At 39.7% G+C, this 27,578-nt stretch overlaps 2 protein-coding genes and 1 pseudogene across 2 annotated transcripts; 1 reads left to right on the plus strand and 2 right to left on the minus strand.

Annotated features, from left to right (window-relative positions):
* Positions 1 to 8,985: 8,985 nt before the first annotated feature.
* LOC146881772 (uncharacterized) lies at positions 8,986 to 11,816 on the minus strand. The gene is made up of 3 exons (XM_085669336.1): positions 11,707 to 11,816; positions 9,053 to 10,520; positions 8,986 to 9,009 (listed from the first exon to the last, which is right to left on the minus strand). Exons 1-3 carry the CDS (start codon positions 11,814 to 11,816, stop codon positions 8,986 to 8,988), a joined length of 1,602 nt encoding a protein of 533 aa, XP_085525462.1.
* A 7,699-nt stretch (positions 11,817 to 19,515) lies between these two features.
* LOC146881773 (uncharacterized) lies at positions 19,516 to 24,231 on the minus strand. Its single transcript, XM_085669337.1, has 3 exons — positions 24,014 to 24,231; positions 20,155 to 20,981; positions 19,516 to 20,047 (listed from the first exon to the last, which is right to left on the minus strand). The coding sequence occupies exons 1-3, from the start codon at positions 24,229 to 24,231 to the stop codon at positions 20,013 to 20,015; spliced, it is 1,080 nt and encodes a 359-aa protein (XP_085525463.1). The 3' UTR covers positions 19,516 to 20,012.
* A 1,084-nt stretch (positions 24,232 to 25,315) lies between these two features.
* LOC114169135 (putative UDP-rhamnose:rhamnosyltransferase 1 pseudogene) lies at positions 25,316 to 26,869 on the plus strand (annotated as a pseudogene).
* Positions 26,870 to 27,578: the final 709 nt, after the last annotated feature.

Consider the following 27,578-nt stretch of genomic DNA (forward strand, 5'->3'; position numbering starts at 1 on the left):
GTAATTAATGCCAAGAGTTATGACAGAGGAGCAATGGTAGATCAAGTGGTTAGACATGCTTGGTGCATTTGAGGGGGACTTGGTTCAAGTCTTGCGTATGCCATTATTTAATTTATTTTAGGCGCATATATGAACACGTGGCATGATGTTATGAGTATATATGTGCATGATATGTTAAGAAACATCTATAGGTTGATGCTTGTGCATAAGCTTGATAATTGGGTGGATGCGAGTTCGAACCTTGGCTAACGCGAAATAGATCTTTTTGGTCATGAGCTGAAACCACCAGTTAATTATGTTTGAGGGGAGAAAGTGCAATTGCGTTATATATATTGATGCATGAAAGTCAAGGTTCTATTGAGTTGTCTTTATACTTATGATTATTATTTACTATTATTATTATTATTTTCTTTTTTTATTATTACCATTGTTTTATTTTAGTAAAGATTTTATTATTATTATTGATTTATTTTATTATTATTGTTTTATCTCATTAGTATTACTATTTTATTATTATTTTCATTATTATTATTTTTATTTTCTATAGTTTCGTTTTATTATTATTATTATTATTATTATTATTATTATTATTATTATTATTATTTTTTTATCATTATTATTTTTATTATTATCATTTTTTATTATAATTTTTATTATTATGTTTCTTATTATTATTATTATTATTATTAATTTCATTTTATTTTATTTTATATTTATTTTTGTTAGTATTACTATTTTATTTTACTATTATTTTATTATTATTATTATTATTTTATTTTATTATTATTATTACTATTTTATTATTATTGTTTCATTTTATTTTATTATTATTTTCATTATTACTATTTTTATTTTTAAAATTTTGTTTTATTATTATTATTATTATTATTATTTATCTTATTAATATTATTATTACTATTTTTATTTTTACTATTTTTTTTAATTATTATTATCATTATTATTATTTTATCTTATTAGTATTATTGTTTTATTATTATTGTTTCAATTTTATTTTATTATTATTTTCATTATTTTTATTTTTATTTTTATTGTTTCGTTTTATTATTATTATTATTATTATTATTATTATTATTATTATCATTATTGTTATTGTTGTTTGTTTTATCATTATCATTATTATTATTATATTGTCCGTGCGCTATTTGGGGCAATAGTTGTGTTCTTTCTGGTTTGTGTATTATTTGATTGTCTAGGATTGTGTGTTGGGTATAACACTTTGTTTTGATGGTTTTATGGAGATTTATTGTGATTCTCCGAGATGTATAAAAGCAAGAACATGGTTGTGTTTGATGTATGACCATGTGATATTGTGTAGTTGAGATTAACTTAATGATATGAAAGTGTATTTACTTGTCATGGATGCATGTTTTGCGTGAACTTAGTGTCTTGTGTAAATAGATTCATTCGAACCTATTCTGGAGTGCCAAATACCAGTAAATTACCAATTACTGGTGTGGCGTCTGGCGAAACGATGTAAACTGCAAGAAGATAGGCCACAAAGTGAACTCTAGAGTAAAACCCAAGAGTTGGCGCTTGGCGAAGGAAGTGGTCTCGCCAAGCGGTGTGTTGTAGAACTGGGCTTGGACCAAAATCTAGTGGGTTGGTGCTCAACGGTGCCAAGTGTTCTGCCAGGTGGTCTAGAACACGAGTTAACCTAGCAACGTGGATGTTGTGCTAGATGGTTTTGGATGCAGTGATGGATTACGAGAGTGATTCTACTCAACTTTGGATGGAGGTCTTGATGCGATGCTTTGTTAGGGGCCCAGTTACGAGTGCAATATGTATTGGGGTAACACGTAGTCACTCGAGGTTGTAGCCTGGTGGTTTTGGAAGTCCAGTGGAGTGTGCGAGATCGTGGCTTGTACGGATGGGTTCCGAAAGATTGCCCTCCTCGGTGTTATCCGACGAGTTTGGTAGTCTTGGGATAAATACAGATTGTAGTTCGTATTGGGGAACTCCATTTAGTGTCGCGGATCGTGGATGTGGCAAATTTATTCCCGTGTGTGGGCTATTAGGTGGTGGCATGTAGTTAGAGGGGCGAGTAGACACTCCTGGCAGCAAAGATTGATCAATGTAATCTTCAAAGGGTGTATAATCAAGAGGCGTCCAGAGGAAGATTTGGTGGTCGAGGATTAAGGATTATGGCTTGTGAGTCTTAGGAAAAGCAACACTCTTACCGGGTTTTGGTGAACAGGTAAGGGTTATGCTATTGTCGGATTTTGATGAGCAGGCAAGGGTGTTGTCTTGTAAGTCCTGAGGAAAGTAATGTTCTTACCGTGTTTTGGTGAACAGGTAAGGGTTGTTGCTTGTTCTTCCCAGGAGGCGATGGGGCATAGGAAAGAAATTGGTTGGTTATGAAAGAATAGTATACTATGTGATGAGACTTGGGAGTATTAGAACTGTTGGAATATTGTGTGGTTATTTATTTAATTGTGTAGTGCACTTTTTTCTGTTGAGTTCACCATATCTTCTTGTGTTTGGCGATGATCATGTAATGTGTTACATTGGAGCAAATGATGTTGCAGGTCTTGTTGGTGAAGCATAGTTTCGGAGAGGGGCTAGCTGGGGGAAAATCCTTTATGATGTTTTCTTGTTTTATGGATTTTGAACATTTGGTAAACATTTATCTTAATAGATTTCGAATTTGTAATCGACAATTATAGTTTGTGGATTTTGGTTTATTGTGGTATGATAAATGTTTTAAATTTTCCCATGTTTTGGGAAAAGGAATTATCATAAATGCGATTTTTATACTTATTCTCTCTTTTAATTATTTAAATTAGTAATATCCAGTCGGAATGTTACAAACGTCTACACTTATGTGTCGTCCGACAATAGTTCATGTACCACTAGGTGGTGGGTGCAATTATGGACACTTTCCAGATTTTTCTACACCTACACAATTCCTTAATTTTCCAATTCTTCGTTCCTATAATGCAATTTCCCAGAAAATTATACAATTATAGTCCAAGCCTTTTATACGGATTCTAATCAACTCAAACAACACATTATTATACAATTATAGTCCAGCCTTCTCGAGTCTCAATCACAATACATTACCCCCAATTATATAAGGGTTCATACAATTCCCTCCATTAAAGCCCCTTCAAACATTCAATCACAAATAAATTCATACAATCACAAATACAAGTACAATTCAGGCCTTCCAATCATCACGAAAACCACAAGAAACCACAAGAAATCAGGGTTTACAATCGTTTTCAAAACAAATAAATACATATAAAAGTTTCCCAAGTTAATCCCCTCTCCGCGACTAAGCTGCACCAGAGCCACCTGCATCACCAACATCTGCTCCCGTGTACCGCGTACACGATCATCGCCACACACACACAGATAGGGTGAGCTTAACAATTAATTCACAGGTATAAAGTTGCAGAATATAAGCATATAAACTCAAGGTATCATACATAACATCAACAGATCACATTGCCCAGTTCTTTAATTTCTACCATCTGACCCCCAATTAGATTACTCGTATTCTACAACGTCTAAGGATTACTTCAAGGTGATTTGCTGCCATACCTATCGGCCACAACCGATAGAGCACGTGCGGGAAAACATGCTACGGATCATACACCGCAACGCCAGGTAGAGCTCCCATATACGAACATAGTCTGTATCGTCCCAAGACTACCAAACTCGTCAGCCAACAACTGAGGAGGGCAATCTATCCGGACCCATCCGTACTGGCCACAACCAGCACACTCACACCGGCAACACTCGCCAACCCGAGCCACAACTCAAGGGTCCCTCGTGTTCATCCGCCATCTCGAGCCACAACTCTAGAGATGCTATTCCGAGCCACAACTCAAGGAATACCACGTGCTTAACCCCTATCCCGAGCCACAACTCAAGGGATACGTTCCGAGCCACAACTCCAGGAACACCAGCAATCTCACCCTTGAAGCATCACTAGACGCACTGTAGATTACGAATTCAGAATCAAAACTCAAGCTGCAACAGTATCAATCGCCTGGCGGGGGACACGTACCGCTAGGCGCTGCCAGCTTCCAGACCGCCTGGCGGGGGACACGTGCCGCCAGGCGCCAAGCGCCCCATAAATCACCATTTCAGCAACTACCGACTGGCGGAACCGTTTCCATCGCCAGGCGGACGCTGCTCCAGAGACCACGAATTTCTTCGCCATCGCCTGGCGGGACCCCCTTGCCGCCAGGCGCCTCCTACACCAGAACCCCACTGTTGTCTCTCTACCGCCTGGCGGACCTAACTCTGTCGCCAGGCGCGTACTTATGCAGTACTGGTTTTGGTCAATTACTCTTCGCATCTTGCCCTCACACCCATCCTCAATCCATTATACTCCTAGCTCAGGGCATTGTACTGTTCACTTAGATGAAACTTTACCACTTTCCCTCTCTACTACAACTCTCCACAAAATAATTACAAGCCAAGGAACTCACCCATGGTTGGGTGTCATTCTTATTTTCCCCAATTCCAACTGTTCCTATTCTAAGACTTTATTTCAAGCAGTACCATGAACCCAAGCAACCAAATTACTAATACCCACATTAGAAAAATTAGTTCAACATCTCAGGCCTTTCTTGAGCTCGTTAATTCATAAAACATACCCAACATACGTGACCACAATCAAGGCAGAAAAACAATTTGTGACCCATGGATTTCCCAACACTTATTCTACCATACTGAACCAATTCCTTCCAGAACAAACCCCCAACTCTCCAACATTGGTTTCATCCAACCTGGTTACAATGTCTGCGTCGACGCTTGGCGGAAATCCTCGTACCGCCAGGCGGTGCATACCATCTGGGTATTTCCAGATTCGCCCCAACGTCACTGACTTCACCATTCTTCCTACTACGCGACTCCTCATCAGTCCCCGCTCATATTCCAACGCAATCAAGATAATTCGAACTCAAATACAATGATCGATTAATCCCACTATACTCCACGAGTATCCCATTTCGAATCATAGCTAATGGAATCCCAACATTCAACCCTAGAGTTCTTTTACACTGTTCCATCAATTTACGACTTCAATTACGTTACAATTCAATAAAACACATGTCAGATCACCCCCTAACATTTACTTCTGACTTTCTATCCAGTCATACTCACCCTAGAACCTAGAATATACCAATGTCGCTAACACTAACTCGCGTCGCCTGGCGGTTGATCATTACCGCCAGGCAATTCATACTAAAATTCCAGAAATTGGTGAAATCCCCATGTGTCGCCTGGCGGTCGGGTATGTACCGCCAGGCGGTTCCTTCCCAGGAACCCAAAATAGGCATTCTCTGCATGCGCCGCCTGGCGGCTATGAACAGCCCGCCAGGCGATTTCTAGAAAATTTCCAGAAATAAACAATATAAGACGTGGTTCAGCTCCCCTAACCTGGTTCTCCTTCGCTTAAGCTTGACAATTTGTAGGATCCCCCTTGATCACCCACCTTCCTTGCTTCCTGCCTATTCAGCCACGTAAATTCACCCAGAACCTCTCACACTCTCTCAGATTTTCGCTCTCTCTTTAGGTATAGTTTATCAGCTTATCAAAACCTTAGCCCTTAACCTAATTTTCCCTTTTAAAGTGTGCCTAAACTAAGGGATTAATTACTAAAACGAAAATGGCATTGAATAAGACATAATGTGCCATTCAATCCCTCCCTTGGCTGCCCTTCCAGCCTCCTTTGTCTACCCACTCACTTAGGTTTCCTCCCCACCTTTCCATATGCACGTCAAGACCAAAAATGCCAAAAATATAAAGTTTAATGTAAGTTCTCCAAGACTTGAACCCATAACCATGCAATTGCCCAATCAATATCAAACCATTTAACCAATCCATATTTCATGCTAGGAATAACAATTCAATTATCATAATATACAAGAACATGTTTTCATAAATTTAAATAACAAAACCATAACATCAAAAGTTAGCATACATAGGACTCGAACCCAAGTCCTCTCGCACAATCAAAGTGCTCTCAACCATATGAGCTAGCACTTTTCCACGTCATACCAATCATAATTTAATGTCATAATTATTACCCCTCCCGTATTTATTAATTAATTATTTATTTAATTAATTAAATTCTACGGGTCTTACAATACTCCCCCCTTTTTAAATTTTTCGTCCTCGAAAAAGAGAACTTACCAGTGAAGAGATGAGGATAGGACCGCCTCATGACATCGTCCATCTCCCATGTCATTTCTTGAGTTGCCTCATCCCATAGGACTTTCACGGTTCTTATTTCCTTCCCTCTGAGCTGTTTTGTTTGAGAATCCAAGATTCTCACTGGTCCGGCTCCAATTGTTAAGTCCTCCCGTATCTGCACATCGTCATCCTCCAGAATATGTGTAGGATCGGCTACATATTTTCTCAACTGTGACACATGGAAAACATTATGCAAGTTTCCCAAGTGTGGCGGCAATGCTATCTCGTATGCTGCAGGACCAATCCTTCTCATGATCTGATATGGTCCGATGAATCGAGGTGTCAGCTTCCTCGATTTAAGTGCCCTGCCAATACCTGCAGTAGGGGTAACTCTGAGAAATACGTGGTCCCCTGCCTCAAACTCAAGCGGCCTCCTCCTCTTGTCCGCGTACGACTTCTGCCTACTCTGAGTCGCGCGCATCCGATTCTGAATCACCCTCACCTTCTCAGTGGTCTGCTATAAGAACTCTGGCCCAAGAACCACCGCCTCGCTATCCTGTTGCCAACACAATGGCGTCCTACATCTCCTACCATACAGGGCCTCGTAGGGAGCAATCCCAATACTGGTATGGTAACTGTTATTATACGTGAATTCTACCAATGGCAACACATCACTCCATGTACCCAGATGGTCTAAAACACAGGCCCTCAATAGGTCCTCCAACGACTGTATAGTCCGCTCAGACTGTCCATCTGTCTGTGGATGATAGGCGGAGCTCATCCTGAGCTGAGTACCCAAAGCATTCTGCAACGACTGCCAGAACCTCGATGTGAACCTCGAGTCTCTATCTGACACAATACTCGCTGGCAGTCCATGTAATCTAACAATCTCTCGCACATACAAATCCGCCAGCCTATCCATATTCATCTTCTGGTTAATCGGCAGAAAATGAGCACACTTCGTCAACCTGTCTACTATCACCCAGATTGAGTCGTGTCCTCTCACTGATCTCGGCAGGTGAGTGATGAAATCCATGGAAATGCTGTCCCATTTCCACTGTGGAATATCCAGAGGTTCTAACATACCACCCGGTCGCTGGTGTTCTATTTTCGCTTTCTGACATACCAAGCAAGAAGCGACGTAATCAGCCACATCCGTCTTCATACCCGTACACCAGAAAGAGGCTTTCAAATCTTTGTACATCTTAGTCATACCCGGATGTATGCTAAGACGACTCTTATGCCCCTCATCTAGGAGCATCTTCCTCAGAACCCTGCTGTTTGGAACACACACTCTCTCCCTGAACCGTAGGATCCCGTCTCTGCCCATTCGGAAATCCTTCCTCTTCTCAGTGCCCAACTCACCAATTATCATCTGCAGTTCCTGATCCTTCCCCTGTTCCACCCGAAGCTCATCTAGGAACTCATTCGTGATCCTCAACATGCTGCATCGTATCTGTCCAGGCCCTATATCCAACCCCAGATTCATGTCCCTCAACTGTTCTATCAGCTCCAACTCCCTAATCATCATAGCTGATACATGAATTCTCTTCCTACTCAAGGCATCCGCTACGACATTAGCTTTACCAGGGTGGTACAATAGCTCAAAGTCGTAGTCCTTTAAGTACTCCATCCAACGCCTCTGTCTCATATTCAGCTCTTTCTGATCAAACAAGTATTTCAAGCTTTTATGATCGCTGAATACCTGGAACTGCGCTCCATACAGGTAATGCCTCTATGTCTTGAGGGCAAACACGACTGCCGCTAACTCCAAGTCGTGTGTCGGGTAATTCTTCTCATGCACCTTCAACTGTCTCGATGCATAAGCTACAGGCCGTTTATCCTGCATCAGCACACAGCCCAACCCCTGATACGAGGCATCACAATACACCTCAAATGTTTTAGTCGTGTCAGGGATTGCCAATATCGGTGCGGTGGTCAATCTTCTCTTCATATCCTCGAAGCAAGCTTCACACTCGTCCGTCCACGAGAAAGGCTGGTCCTTTCTCGTAAGCTGTGTAAGAGGACTCACCATCTTGGAGAAACCCTCCACAAACCGTCGATAATAACCTGCCAAACCCAGAAAACTACGCACCTCTGAAACTGTTTGGGGCCTCTCCCACTTCACCACAGTCTCTATCTTTGCCGGATCAACGGCTATTCCTTGGGCTGAGATCACATGACCCAGGAATTGTACCTCTTCCAACCAGAATTCACATTTCGACAATTTCCCATACAACTGGTGCTCTCTGAGAATCCCCAATATTACTCTCAGATGTTTTGCGTGTTCTTCCCTACTCTCGGAGTAGATCAGAATGTCATCGATATACACTACTACAAACTGATCCAGATATGGCCTGAAAATCCTATTCATGTAATCCATGAATATAGCCGGCGCATTGGTCACCCCAAATGGCATCACTACATACTCGTAGTGACCATACCGTGATCGAAAAGCTGTCTTCTGGACATCCTCCGGCCTGACAAGGATCTGATGATACCCAGATCTCAGGTCTATTTTTGAGAACACCGCAACTCCCCTCAACTGATCCAATAGATCGTCAATCCTCGGCAACGGGTACTTATTCTTTATCGTTAGCTTATTTAGCTATCGGTAATCAACACACAACCGGGAACTACCATCTTTCTTCTTCACTAACAGAACTGGTGCTCCCCACGGTGATGCACTCGGTCGGATGAACTTCTTCTCAAGCAGATCCTCAATCTGTTTCTTTAGCTCAGCTAACTCAGCAGGCGCCATTCTGTACGGTGCCATAGAAACTGGCCCAGCGCCAGGGATGAGATCAATGGAGAAATCTACATCCCTGCTAGGCGGTAGTTCTGGAATCTCATCCGGGAATACATCTGCATATTCATCCACTACCGGGATCCTGCTGATCTGCTCGGTCGTGCTCATCTTTTCTGCCTGAGCCACAATCATGTAACATGTAGCTCCAGCCTCAATCTCCCTCACCGCCTGATTAGACGAGATAAGTTCTAACCCCACCGTATCAGGAAACACTATCTTGCGCTGCCCGCAATCAATGACGACATGGTTATTCGACAACCAATCCATGCCCAAAATCACATCTAAACCCTCCATCGGCAAGCATATGAGATTCAGCCTGAACCTACGGCCTGCCACCTCCATAGGACACCCCACGCACATAGAAGTGGTGAATACCTCTCCAGACGCTGGCGTCGCAACTAAAAGCTCGCACCCCAGCTCTCGCATCGTGAGCCCGAGCCTCCTCACACATTCATTTGACACAAACGAATGAGTGGCTCCTGAGTCGAACAACACCACTACCTCGTGGTCACACAACAGACATAGAAACTGCAAAAGGTTACCTGACTGTTTCGCCTCTGTGGTCGTCAAGGCGAACACACGCCCTGGTGCTCTGGGTCGGTCTCCTACTGGTCTCGTAGCTAGCGCACCACCAGCTTGTCTTCTGTTAGGACACTGACGTGCAAAGTGCCCTGTCTGCTGGCATACGTAGCACCTACCAGTACTACTGCCTCCACTTGTACTGCTGGCCAGTTTAGTACAATCCCTCCTCAAGTGTTCCCCGCCACAGTTATAACACCGTAACCTTCCCCAGGTAGTCGGCGGTCTGCTATAAGGTTTCCTCTGAGGTCTGACATCTGGAGTAGTCCTCTGCTGTTTCCCTCCACTACTAGACCCGGTCTCCAACTGCTCCACAGTTTTGGCCTGCTCGACCAAAACTGGGAACTCTCTAATCCGAAGCGGCACAATGAAGCGGCGTATCTCATGTTTTAATCCGCCCTCGAATCTCCTACACCTCCACTCCTCGGTGACCACTGGAGTGTAGAAACGCGCCAGATATTCGAACCTCTCTATGTAGGCCGCCACAGTCATGGTCCCCTGCTGAAGAGTAAGGAACTCTGCCTCCCGTTCGTGCCTCGCACTGTCGAGAAAGTACTTCTCCAGGAACCTCGTCCTGAAGGCAGTCCACGTCATCTGCTCCCCACGGGTCTGCATCAACTGCTGCATCCCCTGCCACCAATACTCTGCGTCTGCCACTAGAAGAAACGTGACAAACAACAGTCTCTGCTCATCTGTGCATCCCAGTACCCTACAGATCTTCTCACATTCCCACATCCAGGCATCTGCCTCGTCAGGAGTGGCCTTGCCAGAGAACTTGGCAGGCCAGTGTTTCATGAAATCCTCCATAGCTACTGGCCGGGTAGGTGCCACTACAGCTCTGGGTGGCGCCGCTATGGGCTGCATCGCGTCCACCATACGATGGATCGCCTGAGCTATGTCATCAGCTCCAGCGGGGTTCCTCCTCCTCCTGTTAGCCATAGCTCGTGCACGCCACATATTATAGCTGGTTCACACACACAGCCCATATTAGGATTTCATATTCAGAAATAAACTAATAACACAGACAATTAGTCACGCAAACGTAACACGGTATGCTCACTCCCCATAGGCCCCAAAAATCATTTTGAAAACCATTGCTCTGATACCAAATGTAACATCCCGTCAGGATAGTACTAATTTATAAATAATTAAATGGAATAAATAAAAAAAACAGCGCATTTAATAATACCTCATTTTCCCAAAACGCGGGAAAATTTAAAGCTTTATTAATTGAGCGGATAATTTTTAGAGCGTCCATTACAAAACTAAAACCACAATAACCTCAAGTCACCCATCAGGGTTTACAATCGTTTTCAAAACAAATAAATACATATAAAAGTTTCCCAAGTTAATCCCCTCTCCGCGACTAAGCTGCACCAGAGCCACCTGCATCACCAACATCTGCTCCCGTGTACCGCGTACACGATCATCGCCACACACACACAGATAGGGTGAGCTTAACAATTAATTCACAGGTATAAAGTTGCAGAATATAAGCATATAAACTCAAGGTATCATACATAACATCAACAGATCACATTGCCCAGTTCTTTAATTTCTACCATCTGACCCCCAATTAGATTACTCGTATTCTACAACGTCTAAGGATTACTTCAAGGTGATTTGCTGCCATACCTATCGGCCACAACCGATAGAGCATGTGCGGGAAAACATGCTACGGATCATACACCGCAACGCCAGGTAGAGCTCCCATATACGAACATAGTCTGTATCGTCCCAAGACTACCAAACTCGTCAGCCAACAACTGAGGAGGGCAATCTATCCGGACCCATCCGTACTGGCCACAACCAGCACACTCACACCGGCAACACTCGCCAACCCGAGCCACAACTCAAGGGTCCCTCGTGTTCATCCGCCATCTCGAGCCACAACTCTAGAGATGCTATTTCGAGCCACAACTCAAGGAATACCACGTGCTTAACCCCTATCCCGAGCCACAACTCAAGGGATACGTTCCGAGCCACAACTCCAGGAACACCAGCAATCTCACCCTTGAAGCATCACTAGACGCACTGTAGATTACGAATTCAGAATCAAAACTCAAGCTGCAACAGTATCAATCGCCTGGCGGGGGACACGTACCGCTAGGCGCTGCCAGCTTCCAGACCGCCTGGCGGGGGACACGTGCCGCCAGGCGCCAAGCGCCCCATAAATCACCATTTCAGCAACTACCGACTGGCGGAACCGTTTCCATCGCCAGGCGGACGCTGCTCCAGAGACCACGAATTTCTTCGCCATCGCCTGGCGGGACCCCCTTGCCGCCAGGCGCCTCCTACACCAGAACCCCACTGTTGTCTCTCTACCGCCTGGCGGACCTAACTCTGTCGCCAGGCGCGTACTTATGCAGTACTGGTTTTGGTCAATTACTCTTCGCATCTTGCCCTCACACCCATCCTCAATCCATTATACTCCTAGCTCAGGGCATGGTACTGTTCACTTAGATGAAACTTTACCACTTTCCCTCTCTACTACAACTCTCCACAAAATAATTACAAGCCAAGGAACTCACCCATGGTTGGGTGTCATTCTTATTTTCCCCAATTCCAACTGTCCCTATTCTAAGACTTTATTTCAAGCAGTACCATGAACCCAAGCAACCAAATTACTAATACCCACATTAGAAAAATTAGTTCAACATCTCAGGCCTTTCTTGAGCTCGTTAATTCATAAAACATACCCAACATACGTGACCACAATCAAGGCAGAAAAACAATTTGTGACCCATGGATTTCCCAACACTTATTCCACCATACTGAACCAATTCCTTCCAGAACAAACCCCCAACTCTCCAACATTGGTTTCATCCAACCTGGTTACAATGTCTGCGTCGACGCTTGGCGGAAATCCTCGTACCGCCAGGCGGTGCATACCATCTGGGTATTTCCAGATTCGCCCCAACGTCACTGACTTCACCATTCTTCCTACTACGCGACTCCTCATCAGTCCCCGCTCATATTCCAACGCAATCAAGATAATTCGAACTCAAATACAATGATCGATTAATCCCACTATACTCCACGAGTATCCCATTTCGAATCATAGCTAATGGAATCCCAACATTCAACCCTAGAGTTCTTTTACACTGTTCCATCAATTTACGACTTCAATTACGTTACAATTCAATAAAACACATGTCAGATCACCCCCTAACATTTACTTCTGACTTTCTATCCAGTCATACTCACCCTAGAACCTAGAATATACCAATGTCGCTAACACTAACTCGCGTCGCCTGGCGGTTGATCATTACCGCCAGGCAATTCATACTAAAATTCCAGAAATTGGTGAAATCCCCATGTGTCGCCTGGCGGTCGGGTATGTACCGCCAGGCGGTTCCTTCCCAGGAACCCAAAATAGGCATTCTCTGCATGCGCCGCCTGGCGGCTATGAACAGCCCGCCAGGCGATTTCTAGAAAATTTCCAGAAATAAACAATATAAGACGTGGTTCAGCTCCCCTAACCTGGTTCTCCTTCGCTTAAGCTTGACAATTTGTAGGATCCCCCTTGATCACCCACCTTCCTTGCTTCCTGCCTATTCAGCCACGTAAATTCACCCAGAACCTCTCACACTCTCTCAGATTTTCGCTCTCTCTTTAGGTATAGTTTATCAGCTTATCAAAACCTTAGCCCTTAACCTAATTTTCCCTTTTAAAGTGTGCCTAAACTAAGGGATTAATTACTAAAACGAAAATGGCATTGAATAAGACATAATGTGCCATTCAATCCCTCCCTTGGCTGCCCTTCCAGCCTCCTTTGTCTGCCCACTCACTTAGGTTTCCTCCCCACCTTTCCATATTCACGTCAAGACCAAAAATGCCAAAAATATAAAGTTTAATGTAAGTTCTCCAAGACTTGAACCCATAACCATGCAATTGCCCAATCAATATCAAACCATTTAACCAATCCATATTTCATGCTAGGAATAACAATTCAATTATCATAATATACAAGAACATGTTTTCATAAATTTAAATAACAAAACCATAACATCAAAAGTTAGCATACATAGGACTCGAACCCAAGTCCTCTCGCACAATCAAAGTGCTCTCAACCATATGAGCTAGCACTTTTCCACGTCATACCAATCATAATTTAATGTCATAATTATTACCCCTCCCGTATTTATTAATTAATTAATTAATTAATTAATTAAATTCTACGGGTCTTATAGAGTTCCCAATACGAACATAGTTCGTAACGTCCTAAGACTACCAAACTCGTCAGCCACATATTGAGGAGGGCAATCTATTTGGACCCATCCATACGAGCCACAACTCACACACTCACACCGGCAACACTCGCCAACCCGAGCCACAACTCAAGAGTTCCCTGTGTTCATCCGCCATACCGAGCCATACCGAGCCACAACTCAAGGAATGTCATGTGCTTATTCTGAGCCATAACTCAAAGGATACAATCTGAGCCTTAACTCAAGGAACATCCAATAAGTCGACCTTTAAGGTATCACCAAAGCCTTGTAGATAACACACATCATACGCATACACAAGTATCACCATATATCATATGCATCAATCCCCACATATTCATATATATATATATATACACTCCACCCTTTAAAGCCATGCTAGCATTCAATTCCAACTTATGAATAACGTATGCTCAAGTCAATTATAAAGCAGCAACACTCTAACAACTTAAGCACATGATTCTATGCACCAATGCAAATTAATATAGCATTATCGCCTCTCCTATGCAACAATTTAATTTATATTGATACACATGCATTCATCAATAAACCAATTCTCAACATGTGACTAACACAAAGGAACATTCAAATTCATGGAGACTTACAACATAGCTCAATCATGCTTCCAACTCATGCCACATTAGAGGTTACTTGAAATTATCAAGAGTTATTCACGCATTTTAAAGACTCTAAAACCAACAACCATGCATAACATATACCTCTTGCTACAGACCTCCAAATAAAATTTCCACCGTTCAAAGTAAAGAACATCATGTTATGGATCACTTGTCAAAATTTCACTAAAATCGAACGATTAACGAAATGGGAAACACAGTTTTACGAAAATTGCGCATACTAGAAAAATTTGTGGCGCCCAGCACCCAGATGTTAGGAACCTAGCACCTAGCGGTAGAAAACCATCGCCCGGCAGTCCTAGCTGCCCGAAAAATCCGAAAAAACAGCGTTATTGCACCTACTTTGATTAGTTTAAAGGCACTCAATTGTGTAACCACATATCTCCTATTTCAATTATATATTCATATACATATGCCTTCACAATTGAGACTATGACAACACTTGTATATAACCAAGAGTTAGTCATATTCATATGAACTCTAAAAAAACAACCCAATAATGCATATTCTCATACAAATTCCAAGATTTATCTCAAACAATAGCCACAAAAGCCCATTTAAACCAACCCTCATGTCAACCCAAAATTAGCATCAACACATTGTCATATAATCTCACATTAATCTCACATTATTCAATCCAAAACTATAAACCACATTTTGCATACAACTCATGCCAAGTTATAATTTATCACTTTATATTACATTAAATTAATAAAGCCTATACCATTAAATCATGCGACAAAGACTAAATTGATGCCTAGGATTGCTTCACGTAAAGTTTGAGGCACAAGTATCAAGGATGGAAAATTAAAGGCATAAATAAAGAGAGTACACATATGGGTATGTAGCACCAAACATCAAAATGTGAAAAGAAAGAAAAGAAAGAAGGAAGCGAAAAGCCAATCGAAAATATCTCTCATCCAACCATAACTTGACACCTTATCTTTGTGAGCAAAGATAAAGAAACGTGAAGATTGTACCCATAATCTAAGGAATTGACTAATTTTCATGTGACCAATTAAATGCATGGCCAACGAATTTAAACCATTTCTGCACCTTGAACTCATAGAAACCCTTCACGTATTCCACACAATAGAAAGAAACTTTAGACGCAATTTTCCCTCCCAAGAGCGTGATGAACAACTGGTGAACTCACATCCTGCGTACAAACCAAGCACTCATCCCTTCTCGAATCCAAATTTGCGAACTACGATGTAGCACTTATACCTACCACTAAGTGGCCCACATGTTTCAAGCATGCAACTAATACCACGCAAGAAGGTTTAAAAGGGTTAAACCCCATCCCAACATTACGTACCAACCCAAACAACCCCTTGCCCACCATGAACACGTAAAACTCCGAGAAGCCAACTACTCTACCACCGAAAATTCTTATAGCGTTCCCGGACAAGAGTTTGTTGTAAAAAATCCTTCCACACAACCACAAACAGATCAAGAAGTAATCATGTCGTTCAACACCAACGAAAACCATCATTCTCAAAGCAACCACACAACAATGGCCCTCGTCGCCTGGCGAAATCATTCTTGCTGCCAGGTAGTTTATCTCAAAAACCCAGAAATGGGTCCAGTGCTCATGCATCGCCTGACGACTTTGAAGGTCCATCAGGCGATTTTTGGAAATTTTCCAGAACTGTGAAAACAGAGAAAAGTTTGATCATGCAAAGGTACCATCTGTAAAACTTAATTAAGGATCTTTAAGATTTATAATTCTCACACGATAAATCATAATAGAGCACTAACCTTGATCCATGAGAGATCCTGTGAATATGCGTTCTTCAATTTATAATCTTGTGTGCTCTTCAACCACCGTTTCCCAATCTATCTCTTTGCCTTTCTTTCTCTTCTCACACGTACTTGATGGGTTACAGTGAAAAGAACCTTATGGCCAGAGACAGAACCCCAATTCCTTTTTATACCAACGTCCATCAAGTTGGTTTTTATTTTATCTTTATCTTTATTTTATTTTATTATCACTTCCCATAATAATAACCAATAAGTCTCTATATTTATTAAATCACAATTGGGCCCATCATAATATTTCAAATGAGTCACTAATAGAATTAATTCGTCAATTAATTCTAACATTCTCCCACTTGACTCATACGATGTCATAACATTATGTGATTTAATACATAAACATAATGCGCAATAAAAGACCTTGCATAAATTGGTTCCATCATTATTCATAATTAAAGATACAGAAATAATAAGAGTCATGGCGGTCACACATCATTTGATCGACATGATCCCTTCCATGTACTACTATATCATCCCTTTCTCCTTAATATGACCTTAAAAACGAGAAGTCCATAATGGGTTCAAACACAATGTCATTTTACAAAGCAATAACATAACATAATTTGTTTTCTTCATCATAATTTGCATGCATAAACATAAAGAAGAAAACACAGATTTCAGAAATTTATACATTAGGGAGCTCAAAGTGTCACATCAACATTAAAAAACATTAACATTCAACATTTAACATTCACTAGTAGACATAATGCCCATATTCTTTACATGACCAGCATACAATTTGGGCGGTAACCCTTTTGTTAAAGGGTCAGCAATCATAAGATCTGTGCTAATATGTTCTATTGACACTTTACGTTTCTGAACTTCTTCTTTAACGGCAAAGTATTTCAATTCCATATGTTTAGCACCTTTAGAATACTTGTCGTTTTTAGAAAAGAAGACTGTTGCGGAATTATCACAATAAATTTTCAGCGGCTTGGAAATACTGTCGACTACTCCAAGTCCTGAAATAAAGTTCCGCAACCAATTAGCCTGAACTGTGGCCTCAAAGCATGCCACAAATTCAGCTTCCATGGTGGATGCAGCAATGACAGACTGCTTCGCACTTTTCCATGAAATCGCTCCTCCGGCTAAAAGATACACATAACCAAATGTAGACTTTCTTGTATCCACGCAGCCGGCAAAGTCTGAATCTGTATAACTATCACCTCAAGGTGATCAGATTTTCTATAAGTAAGCATGTGATTCTTTGTTCCTTGTAGGTATCTTAAAACTTTCTTTGCAGCTTTCCAATGCTCCAGACCTGGATTACTTTGGTATCTACCAAGCATACCAACTGCAAAGCTAATATCTGGCCTCGTACAGGTTTGAGCATACATCAAACTCCCAACAACAGATGCATAAGGGATATTTTCCATCTGTTTCCGTTCCAAATCATTCTTTGGACATTGCATGAGACTAAACTTGTCTCCTTTCTGTATTGGAACAGGAGATGCTGAACATTTATCCATTCTGAATCTCTCTAAAACTTTATTAATATATGCATTCTGAGACAAACCTAACAATCCTTGTGATCTGTCACGAAATATTTCTATTCCTATCACATAGTATGCCTCACCCATATCTTTCATTTCAAAGTTATTAGAGAGAAACCTCTTAGTCTCACTTAATAGACCAAGATCATTCGTCGCAAGCAAGATATCATCAACATACAGAATCAGAAATATAAACTTACTCCCACTGACCTTCAGATATATACACCGATCAACGGTGTTTTCCTTAAATCCAAAGGACACAATAGTATCATTGAACTTAAGATACCATTGTCGAGAAGCTTGTTTAAGTCCATATATCGATCTCTTAAGTTTACACACCATGTGCTCCTTTCCTTCTTCAGCGAACCCCACCGGTTGGTCCATATAGACATCCTCTTCTAAATCCCCATTCAGAAAAGCAGTTTTAACATCCATTTGATGCAACTCAAGATCATAATGAGCTACTAATGCCATGATAATTCTAAAAGAGTCTTTCTTAGAAACAGGCGAAAAAGTTTCCTTATAGTCAACGCCATCTTTTTGAGTAAAACCTTTGGCAACAAGACGGGCCTTGTAACGTTCAATATTGCCTTGAGAGTCACGCTTAGTCTTAAAGACCCATTTACACCCAACTCTCTTGCATCCTTCTGGCAATTCCACAAGGTCCCATACGTCATTATGTGCCATTGATTTAAGCTCATCTTTCATGGCATCTAACCACTTATCAGAATTATCACCATTAATGGCTTCTGAAAAAGAAATTGGATCATTATCAATACTTAAGTCATTTTCTGACTCTTGTAGATAAACCACATAATCATTCGAAATAGCAGACTTTCTATCTCTGTGAGATCTTCTTAATACTATTTCTTGTGGTTGTTCTACTATTGGTTCATTGTTAACCTCGGGATCATTAATTTGTTGTTCTTCTTGATTGTTGTGAGTTTCTACAACATGTGGAACAACAACTCTTGATAAAGAAGTACTAGTTATAGGAACTTGTACTCTAACTTCTTTAATCTCCACATTTCGTGAAGCTTCACTCCCACTGGTTTCGCCATTTTCAATGAACCGAGCATTTCCAGTTTCAACGATTCTAGTACTATGGGTAGGACAGTAAAACATGTACCCATTTGATTTTTCTGGATAACCAATGAAAAATCCACTGATTGTTCTTTCATCCAGTTTCTTTTCTTGCGGATTGTATATTCTTACTTCTGCCTGACAACCCCAAACATGCAGGTGTCTCAAACTGGGTTTCCTATTCATCCATAACTCAAAAGGAGTCTTTTGAACAGCTTTACTAGGAACCCTGTTCAACAAATACATGGCAGTCTTTAAAGCATACATCCACAATGATACGGGTAAACATGAATTACTTAACATACTCCTAACCATATCCATTAAGGTTCGATTACGGCTTTCTGATACACCATTTTGTTGTGGTGTGCCTGGCATTGTGTATTGAGCACAAATACCACGTTTCTCAAGGAACTTAGCAAACGGACCAGGGTGTTGTCCACTTTCATCATATCTTCCATAATACTCACCACCTCTATCAGACCTTACGATTTTCACCTTTCTGTCTAATTGCCTTTCCACTTCATTTATATAAACTTCCAAGGCATTTACTGACTGAGATTTCTCATGCAGTAAATAGACATGTCCATAACGCGAAAAATCATCAATAAAGGTGATGAAGTACTTCTCTTTATTGAAAGAATTTACATCAAACGGACCACATATATCGGTGTGTATGATTTCAAGAAACTGAGTGCTTCTCGTGGCTCCTTTCTTTGTGTGTTTAGTTTGTTTGCCTTTAATACAATCCACACACACATTCAGATCAGTAAAATCTAAATCCGGAAGGATTTCATTCTTTACTAATCTTTGCATTCTTTCTTTGGAAATATGTCCCAAACGTTTATGCCACAAGTAAGCAGATTGTTCATCCACTAAACTACGTTTAGTGCCAACATTGTGATGCAAAGTCATAAGAGTTTCAGCATATAAATTATCCAAATTCAATTTATATAAACCATCATAAAGTGTACCAGATCCAATCATAAAAGTACGCTTAAACAAACTGAAACAACCATTCCCAAACTTAAAAGAATATCCAGCAATATCAAGCTTAGACAAAGAAATTAAATTCCTAGTGATACTAGGTACATAAAAAGTATCCATAAGGTCTAAGTGATATCCAGTGTCGAGGATTAGACGATAAGTCCCGACCGCTTCCACTGGAACTTTCTCTTTATTGCCCATGAAGACAAACTTCTCATTTGGGTTTATGGTTCGGGTTGTAAGAAATCCCTGCATCACATTAGAAACATGAGTCGTACATCCAGAATCAATCCACCACGTATTATGGGGAACTTCAGTTAAGTTTGATTCAAAACATACATAAGCATTATGCTCACCTTTCTTTTCGAACCAAGCCTTACGCTTTATGTAGTCCTTCTGGAAATGTCCAGACTTCCCGCAGAAATGACATTTGTCATTTTTCTTCTGGATTTTGGTTGAGGACTCGTCAATCTTCAGTGGTCCTTTACCCTTTCCATGTTTCTTAGCAACTTTCTTTCCAACAGCTCCTTGATTCTTCACATATTGAATAGAGTGGCTTCCTAAGTTCTTCAGTCGGGTCTCCTCCTGAACTAGCATACTGTGCAATTCATGCACATTCCACTTGTCTTTCATGGTGTTATAGTTCATCTGGAACGGACCATACTCAGACGGTAATGAGTTCAGAATGAACTGCACGAGAAAACCTTCATCCACTGCCATTCCTAAAGACTTAAGTCTTGCTGCGATATTTGTCATCTCGATCACATGCTCATGCATAGTACGCGAACCGTCAAACTTCATAGTGGTCAACGTACTCATCAGTGTCCCAGCGAGAGACTTATCAGCAGTTTGGGAGCGCTCTTCCACAAATTTCATAAATTCTTTTGCGTCATCAGTTTTGGGAAGAGCTGACTTTATATTACTTGCTATGCTCATTCTCATAAACATTAAGCTAAGTCTATTTGATCTTACCCAGGCTTTGTAATGGGCTTTCTCTTCATTGCTACTAGCATCCGTGATAGCAGCCGGCTTTTCAACTAGAAGAGCTAGATCAAGATCCAACACACCTAAGTGAAATTGGACTTGCTCACTCCTGTCAGGGAAATTCAACCCATTAAAGACTGGAACAGACGAAGCAAGCGCGTGTAAAGATACCGGAACAGAGACTGCAATTAACACATGCCTAACATTCATGCTTTGAGTCATAAAACTAAACGTAAAAACAGATTCAGATATAAACAATCATTCTATGCATACTAATGTTCTCCTTTGGGAGATCCACTAATACACAAACATAAACATAATGATGCTAATCACATTATAACATTATTGATAATTAAAATATGCATCAACTAGAATCACCTACTACCTTTGGGTATATAAATAAAACTAGTGACGCATACAAAATTATCTACAATCATGTTCATTAATTATGAGAACAATTAATCAACCTTTGGGCGATCCTTAAATGTCTTATAATTAATGAATTTTAATTAACCCATAAATTTAATTATTCATAATTTAGCATCCATACTATGGGTAATTAAAATAAAAAACATTAATAATTTGAAATCATATAAACTTTAAAATTTTGGCCACTTTGGTGACTAACAAAATTTATCATACTTAATTTCAAATAAATAAATAAACATTTAATTGCTATAGACTTTATATAACATCCTCATTAATTTTAATTTAACAATAACAAACATAAATATTATTGCAAATTAAAATAAAATTATTAATTATTTATATAAATAAAATAATTAATATTTATTTTATTGGTAACATAAACCAATAAAAATATTGCTCTCAAATTCAATTAACTTAATAGGATTTCAAAACTCAAAACGTAAAAGTGAAAATATCTTTTAAATTCACAACCGCACACCTCATGAAAGCTTGCAATCAGCGGTTTGCAATCCACGTAAAAAAAAAAACCAACTCGTACACGTTCACACAGCATTTCAATCAATGAAAGATAACACTTTCAGTAACAGCCACTTTCATACGTAACAGGGTTTTTTTTTTCTTTTCTTTTATTCAATGCCAAAAAAAGATAAAAACCATTACAGTAAAGCACACACAGTAAAGCACGCATACTGATAAATGGCAGTAGTGGATACAATATTTTAATAGCAATATCATCATTCATAAAATTAAATTAGGAGAAAACATCATAAAGAGAAACATCACATAATAGGAGAATCATAAATCCTACAATCAAGCTCTGATACCACATGTAAAACTTAATTAAGGATCTTTAAGATTTATAATTCTCACACGATAAATCATAATAGAGCACTAACCTTGATCCATGAGAGATCCTGTGAATATGCGTTCTTCAATTTATAATCTTGTGTGCTCTTCAACCACCGTTTCCCAATCTATCTCTTTGCCTTTCTTTCTCTTCTCACACGTACTTGATGGGTTACAGTGAAAAGAACCTTATGGCCAGAGACAGAACCCCAATTCCTTTTTATACCAACGTCCATCAAGTTGGTTTTTATTTTATCTTTATCTTTATTTTATTTTATTATCACTTCCCATAATAATAACCAATAAGTCTCTATATTTATTAAATCACAATTGGGCCCATCATAATATTTCAAATGAGTCACTAATAGAATTAATTCGTCAATTAATTCTAACACCATCGTCATGCATCATGCTACGAAAAACATCACAAAATATATAACCATGTAAAGGAGCTCCCCTAACCTGGATTCGTAGCTCAACCTTGATTACTTTGGAGTTCCTTCCTTGATCACCAATGACCTTCGTTGCTCTTCCTCAATTCAGCTCTCCCTCTCATTCACTAAAACCAAGGCTGCACTGAAATTTCTCTCGTCATAGTACTCTACAATGGCAGCCTCCAAAAACTCACTCTCTATCCCTTAATTTGCCTCTTAACTATACCTTAATTATGTTTAATGGCTAAAAACAACTAACATGCATTGATAAGAGTTTTAATTGTCATTCAAACCCATTACTAGAGGTTTTCCCTAGCCCTTCCATCTGCCCCTCAAGACAACTAGGGTTTCTGGCCTTTCACATTCATGCCAAATTTTATTCAAAAGAAAGCTTAATTTAACTCTACCAAGGTTTGAACCCACGACCATGCAAATGCCATAAATGTCGAGTCAAAGCACAACCCTTCAACCAATTAATGTTTCATCATAATTTTCGTTTATAACATGATCAAATACTCTTACAATTTGAGTTAATACTATTCTACATCATAAAAGAAAACATTAATTGTCATAAAGGCTCTCACTACCCACATTTATTAATTAATTAAATTTCTCGGGTCTTATAATGATTACAACAAAGTACTTAAATTTTAAGCTGTCGAATATAAGTTTGTTATAAAATAGACTTACAAAAACCAAAATAACATACTTAAAAAACCTATTTTATAGTAATAGTTTATTTTAAGGATATATATTAAAAAGAAAAATGTCGATAGAACTCAACTATCTCAAATATACCAACAATTCTAAATAATTTTTGTGAAATGTGTTATTAAAAAATAATTACGTTTACCATTCAAACTAAATGGATTTGCTTTGATGATTAATCCCTTCAATATAAAAGGAAGAAAAAAATAAAGAGAAATAAAAAATTTATATATACACAAGGAAAAATGTTATTTAACTTACTATCATTGACAAATTTATTAGGGGTAGGCATGGATTAAATTTTTAATGATCTCATCCATATCCATTTTAGATCTAAATAATTGGATAAATTTTTGATCCAAATCCATTTTTTCAATAAAACTAGATTGAATTTTTTTAAAATCCAGATCCAAATATTTTGATCAAGATTTAAATCCAGTCCAAATATTTGGATCAAGTTCAAAATCCAGAATCTATTTTTTATAAAAGAAATTTATTTTGATTTTTCTAAAACTTATATCCTTAAGGCCAACACGACTCAGCCTGTCTGGGTCGTCGAGCTCGCTTGGCCCATTAGGGTCTTGGGCCTACTCAGTCCGTACAAGTCATTAGACACGACTCGTCCGAATCGTCGGGGTGTCTTGGCCCAACATATCTAGGTCTTTGGGTCTACCTGGCTCGTTCAGGCATCGAACCTGCCTAGTACGCACGGGTCATCTGGCATAATCCGTTAGAGTCGTCGGGTCGACTCCGCTTGTTCGGTTCGTCAGGCCCTCTCGGTCCATCAGGGTCGTCGGGGCTGCCCAATCAATACAAGTCATCGAGCACGACCCGTCCAAGTCGTCGGGCGACCCATCCCAACCCATCTGAGTCTTCGAACTCGCTTGGCCCATTCGGGTCTTCGGGCCCACATGGCCCATTCGGGTCTTCAAGCTCGCTTGGCCTGTGCAGGTCATCGGGCTCACCTAACTTTTTCGGGTCGTTGGGCCTGACCGACTCGTCCATTTTGTCAGTCCTGCCTAGCCTGTTCATGTCTTTAGGCCCACCCAGTTCGTTCTAGTTGTCGGACCCGCCTTTAGGGTCATTGGCCCTATCCTGTCCATACAAGTCGTCGAGCAAGGTCCATCAAAATCTAAATTTAGCCTAGTCCATCTCAACCTTTAGCCTAATCCAACTAAAAATTTAAATTAAAAATTTGGATTAGATTTTTTGGATTATCCATATTTAAAAATCTTGATTTATAGAATGAATATCTAATCTATAAAATATATAAAATATAAATTAGATTGAAATTCATATCTATTAAAATAAAATTATAATAAATTAAATTTTTAATAAAATAGATTTTAAATAAATTAGATAAATTGGATTAAGAAAAATAAATTTTTTTTATCCGTAAAATGTATAGAGTAAAATAAATCAATAAAGATAACTTTTATATTAAAAAAATGAAAAGTAAGTTAACAATCTTAAATGAATGTAAAACAAATTCCACCGTCACATTACCCTGTCCTGTACATAACTACCAAACAGATCCTGATCAAGTAATTAATACTTTACTGAATTTTCCATCCCAATGCATGCGACGATCACAGAAATAATTATTACTTTTCATTGGGATGCTAACAGAGAAACAACAACAAATAACTCGAAATAAAGACAAGCACACCAAACGAAGAACATAGGCATTGGAAATTTCAATGACATCACTTCTTTTATAAGGTCAAAACTTCTTTTATAAGGTAACAACTAAATTACTGCTTGTCTACAATAATTATACCCGTAACACAATAGTTATAATTATATTAATTTTATTCGATTAAAGTAACTAAATATCTGTCTGATTTTAACGATCAAGACAAATATCCTTTAAAATGACTATTTCACAAAAAACACTCCCCTTATACTTATTTGTTAATAAAATATCATATTATAATAAAATAATAATTTATAGAAATATAAAGTGAAAAAAGTAATATGATAGTAACAACTATCACGTATATTTACTAAATACATTAATGTTAATATCTAATTAAATGTTAATACCAAAACATAATTTTCCTAAATAAAATATACTATACCTTCTTCTATATATTAATAGTGAAGGGCGTGCATAACCTGTAGCACATCCATGGCGGATAAGGAACTGCACATTGTTGTGTTTCCATGGCTTGCCTTTGGGCACATATTTCCTTTTTTGGAGCTTGCAAAGCTCATAGCTCAAAAGGGTCACAAAATTTCTTTCATTTCCACACCCAAAAACATCCATCGCCTCCCTAAACTACCTGAAAGTCTGAAACCTTGGTTGCATCTGATAGAATTCCCACTCCCCCAGGTTGAAGAACTCCCTGAAAATGCAGAGAACACAGTGGACACTCCTCAGCACTTGGTTCCCTTTCTCTTCAAGGCTTATGATGGTCTTGAAGAACCTTTGACTAAATTTCTGGAGAAGGGCACCCCGGATTGGGTCATATGCGACTTTGCATCACACTGGTTGCCCCCATTGTCTTCCAAGCTAGGTATTCCATGCATATTTTTTTGTAGTTTTGCTGCATGTGGTTCGTCTTTTGGTGTGGAGTTGTTTATGGGAAAGAGGAGTATGGAATCTGCGGAAGCCAAACTTTTGCGTGCTGTGCATAAGAGGAAGGAAGTGGCTCAGAGTTCTCAGCCTAAGGAAGTGAATCGGTTGTTCGAAACCTTGAAAGTTGCTCAAGTTATCGCTACAAGAAGCTGCATGGAGATTGATGGTGAGTTTGTCAAATCTCTTGAAAGTTCATCTGGGAAGTTGGTAATTCCAACTGGGTTGCTGCCACCTTCGCAAGAAGATAGCAATGACCACCACTGGTACACCATTCTTAATTGGTTAGATAAATGGGAAAAGGGGTCAGTGATCTATGTAGCATTTGGAACTGAAGTCACACTGAGTGATGAAGAATTCACTGAAATTGCTATGGGATTAGAATTATCTGGTTTTCCTTTTCTTTGGACTGTGAAGAATCGAAACACCTCCGGTGGTAGTGATGAGTCACAGGATTGGATTGAGAATGAGTCAAAAAGGGGAATGATGTGGAGAAGATGGGCACCTCAGTCCAGGATTTTAGCACACAAATCTGTTGGAGCATTCTTCACTCACTGTGGTTGGAGTTCAGTGATAGAGGGTCTCCAAGTTGGGTGCCCACTTGTTATGTTGCCCTTCCAATATGATCAATGGCCGATTGCAACGTTTATGGAGGAGAAGAAGGTAGGGCTTAAAGTACACAGAAATGAGCATGATTTCAAGTTCACTAGGGATTCAGTGGCCAAGGCACTGACATCAGTGATGTTGGAAGAGGAAGGGAAATGTTTTAGAAGTGAAGCACAAGAGATGAGTAAAATAGTTGGGGACAAACAACTACAAGAAAAATACGTGAATCAGTTCGTTGATTACATGAAAAACAATAGGCCTGGTTATAATTAGTATAATGGCAAGTTGAATAATTAAAGGAAAACTTTGATTGCTCTAAGATTTAGCTTATCTAAGAGCAACTCAGTCCAACCTAGAAGGAACCGAGAAGCCTACCTATCTTTACAATGCTTTTTCTATATTAGTTATGTCTTCGTTTTTCTTAAATAAGTCAGATTTCACTGCAATAATAAATTGTTTTTATTGTGTTGTTTGTAATTCTGTGAATTTTGTAACGTGACATTTAATTTATAATCGCAATTAAAGAAAATGCCACACATAAGATAGCATAACAACGCAGTCCTGGGGTTCTCAACATCACCCCTACAAGACTAGGCACACCACGATGTCAACAAAAGTAGGATAGTTGTTTAACTAAAAGTTTACAATCTAATAACCACGAATACAGGGGCCATAGTCCTAAAGAAAACATGAGAGAAGAAAGTGTGAGATCCAGCCCAGATGGCTAAGTAGCGGAGTCGCCATTCCCTTGTTGACCACGAGAACCTCGCCCATCTGCTCCCATCAACCAAGTTGATGATCATCGCAAGAAAGAACAGCCACATACATCACAACCATGCAACAAAACGGGTAAGCTAGAGCCAACAACATATTCATCATGCAGTCAAATATATTTTCATCATCTCATATCCACATAGCAACCAAACATATTATGACTCTTCATTCAATACACTACGACTCGACTCGACTCATCCGGATACGTATAACTTGGTCGGATTCAGCGGATGCTTGCGCTTGTGGTGGATACCTCTACTCGAACCTGAGCTGCTCGAACCTGAGCTATGTGTTACAAGTGTTACTATGAATCAAAATCTCCCTCACCACAAGGTTAGCCCTTAATGAATTTCAGGCCTCCTGCTACTCTCACCACAGGAGTCAGTCTGCTCTAAGTGAGACTAACTGGCCCCTTAGAGTG

This window comes from Vigna unguiculata, chromosome 11 (genome assembly GCF_037176805.1).
Source record: "Vigna unguiculata cultivar grain cowpea cultivar isolate G323 ecotype 2 chromosome 11, ASM3717680v1, whole genome shotgun sequence".
NCBI lineage: Eukaryota > Viridiplantae > Streptophyta > Magnoliopsida > Fabales > Fabaceae > Vigna > Vigna unguiculata.

What these genes read in the sequence shown, in the direction of transcription:
- LOC146881772 (XM_085669336.1), bottom strand. Translation starts at nt 11,816, where the DNA reads ATGGCGAAGAAATTCGTGGTCTCTGGAGCAGCGTCCGCCTGGCGATGG. An exon ending in GGGGCGCTTGGCGCCTGGCG is followed by an intron (nt 10,521 to 11,706) that starts GCACGTGTCCCC and finishes TGTGTGAACCAG; the next exon opens with CTATAATATGTGGCGTGCAC. An exon ending in AGCAGATCAGCAGGATCCCG is followed by an intron (nt 9,010 to 9,052) that starts GTAGTGGATGAA and finishes ATGAGATTCCAG; the next exon opens with AACTACCGCCTAGCAGGGAT.
- LOC146881773 (XM_085669337.1), bottom strand. Translation starts at nt 24,231, where the DNA reads ATGAACAGGCTAGGCAGGACTGACAAAATGGACGAGTCGGTCAGGCCC. An exon ending in CGGGTCGTGCTCGATGACTT is followed by an intron (nt 20,982 to 24,013) that starts GTATTGATTGGG and finishes CATGAATGTTAG; the next exon opens with GCATGTGTTAATTGCAGTCT. An exon ending in GGCTTGGTTCGAAAAGAAAG is followed by an intron (nt 20,048 to 20,154) that starts GTGAGCATAATG and finishes AATGTGATGCAG; the next exon opens with GGATTTCTTACAACCCGAAC.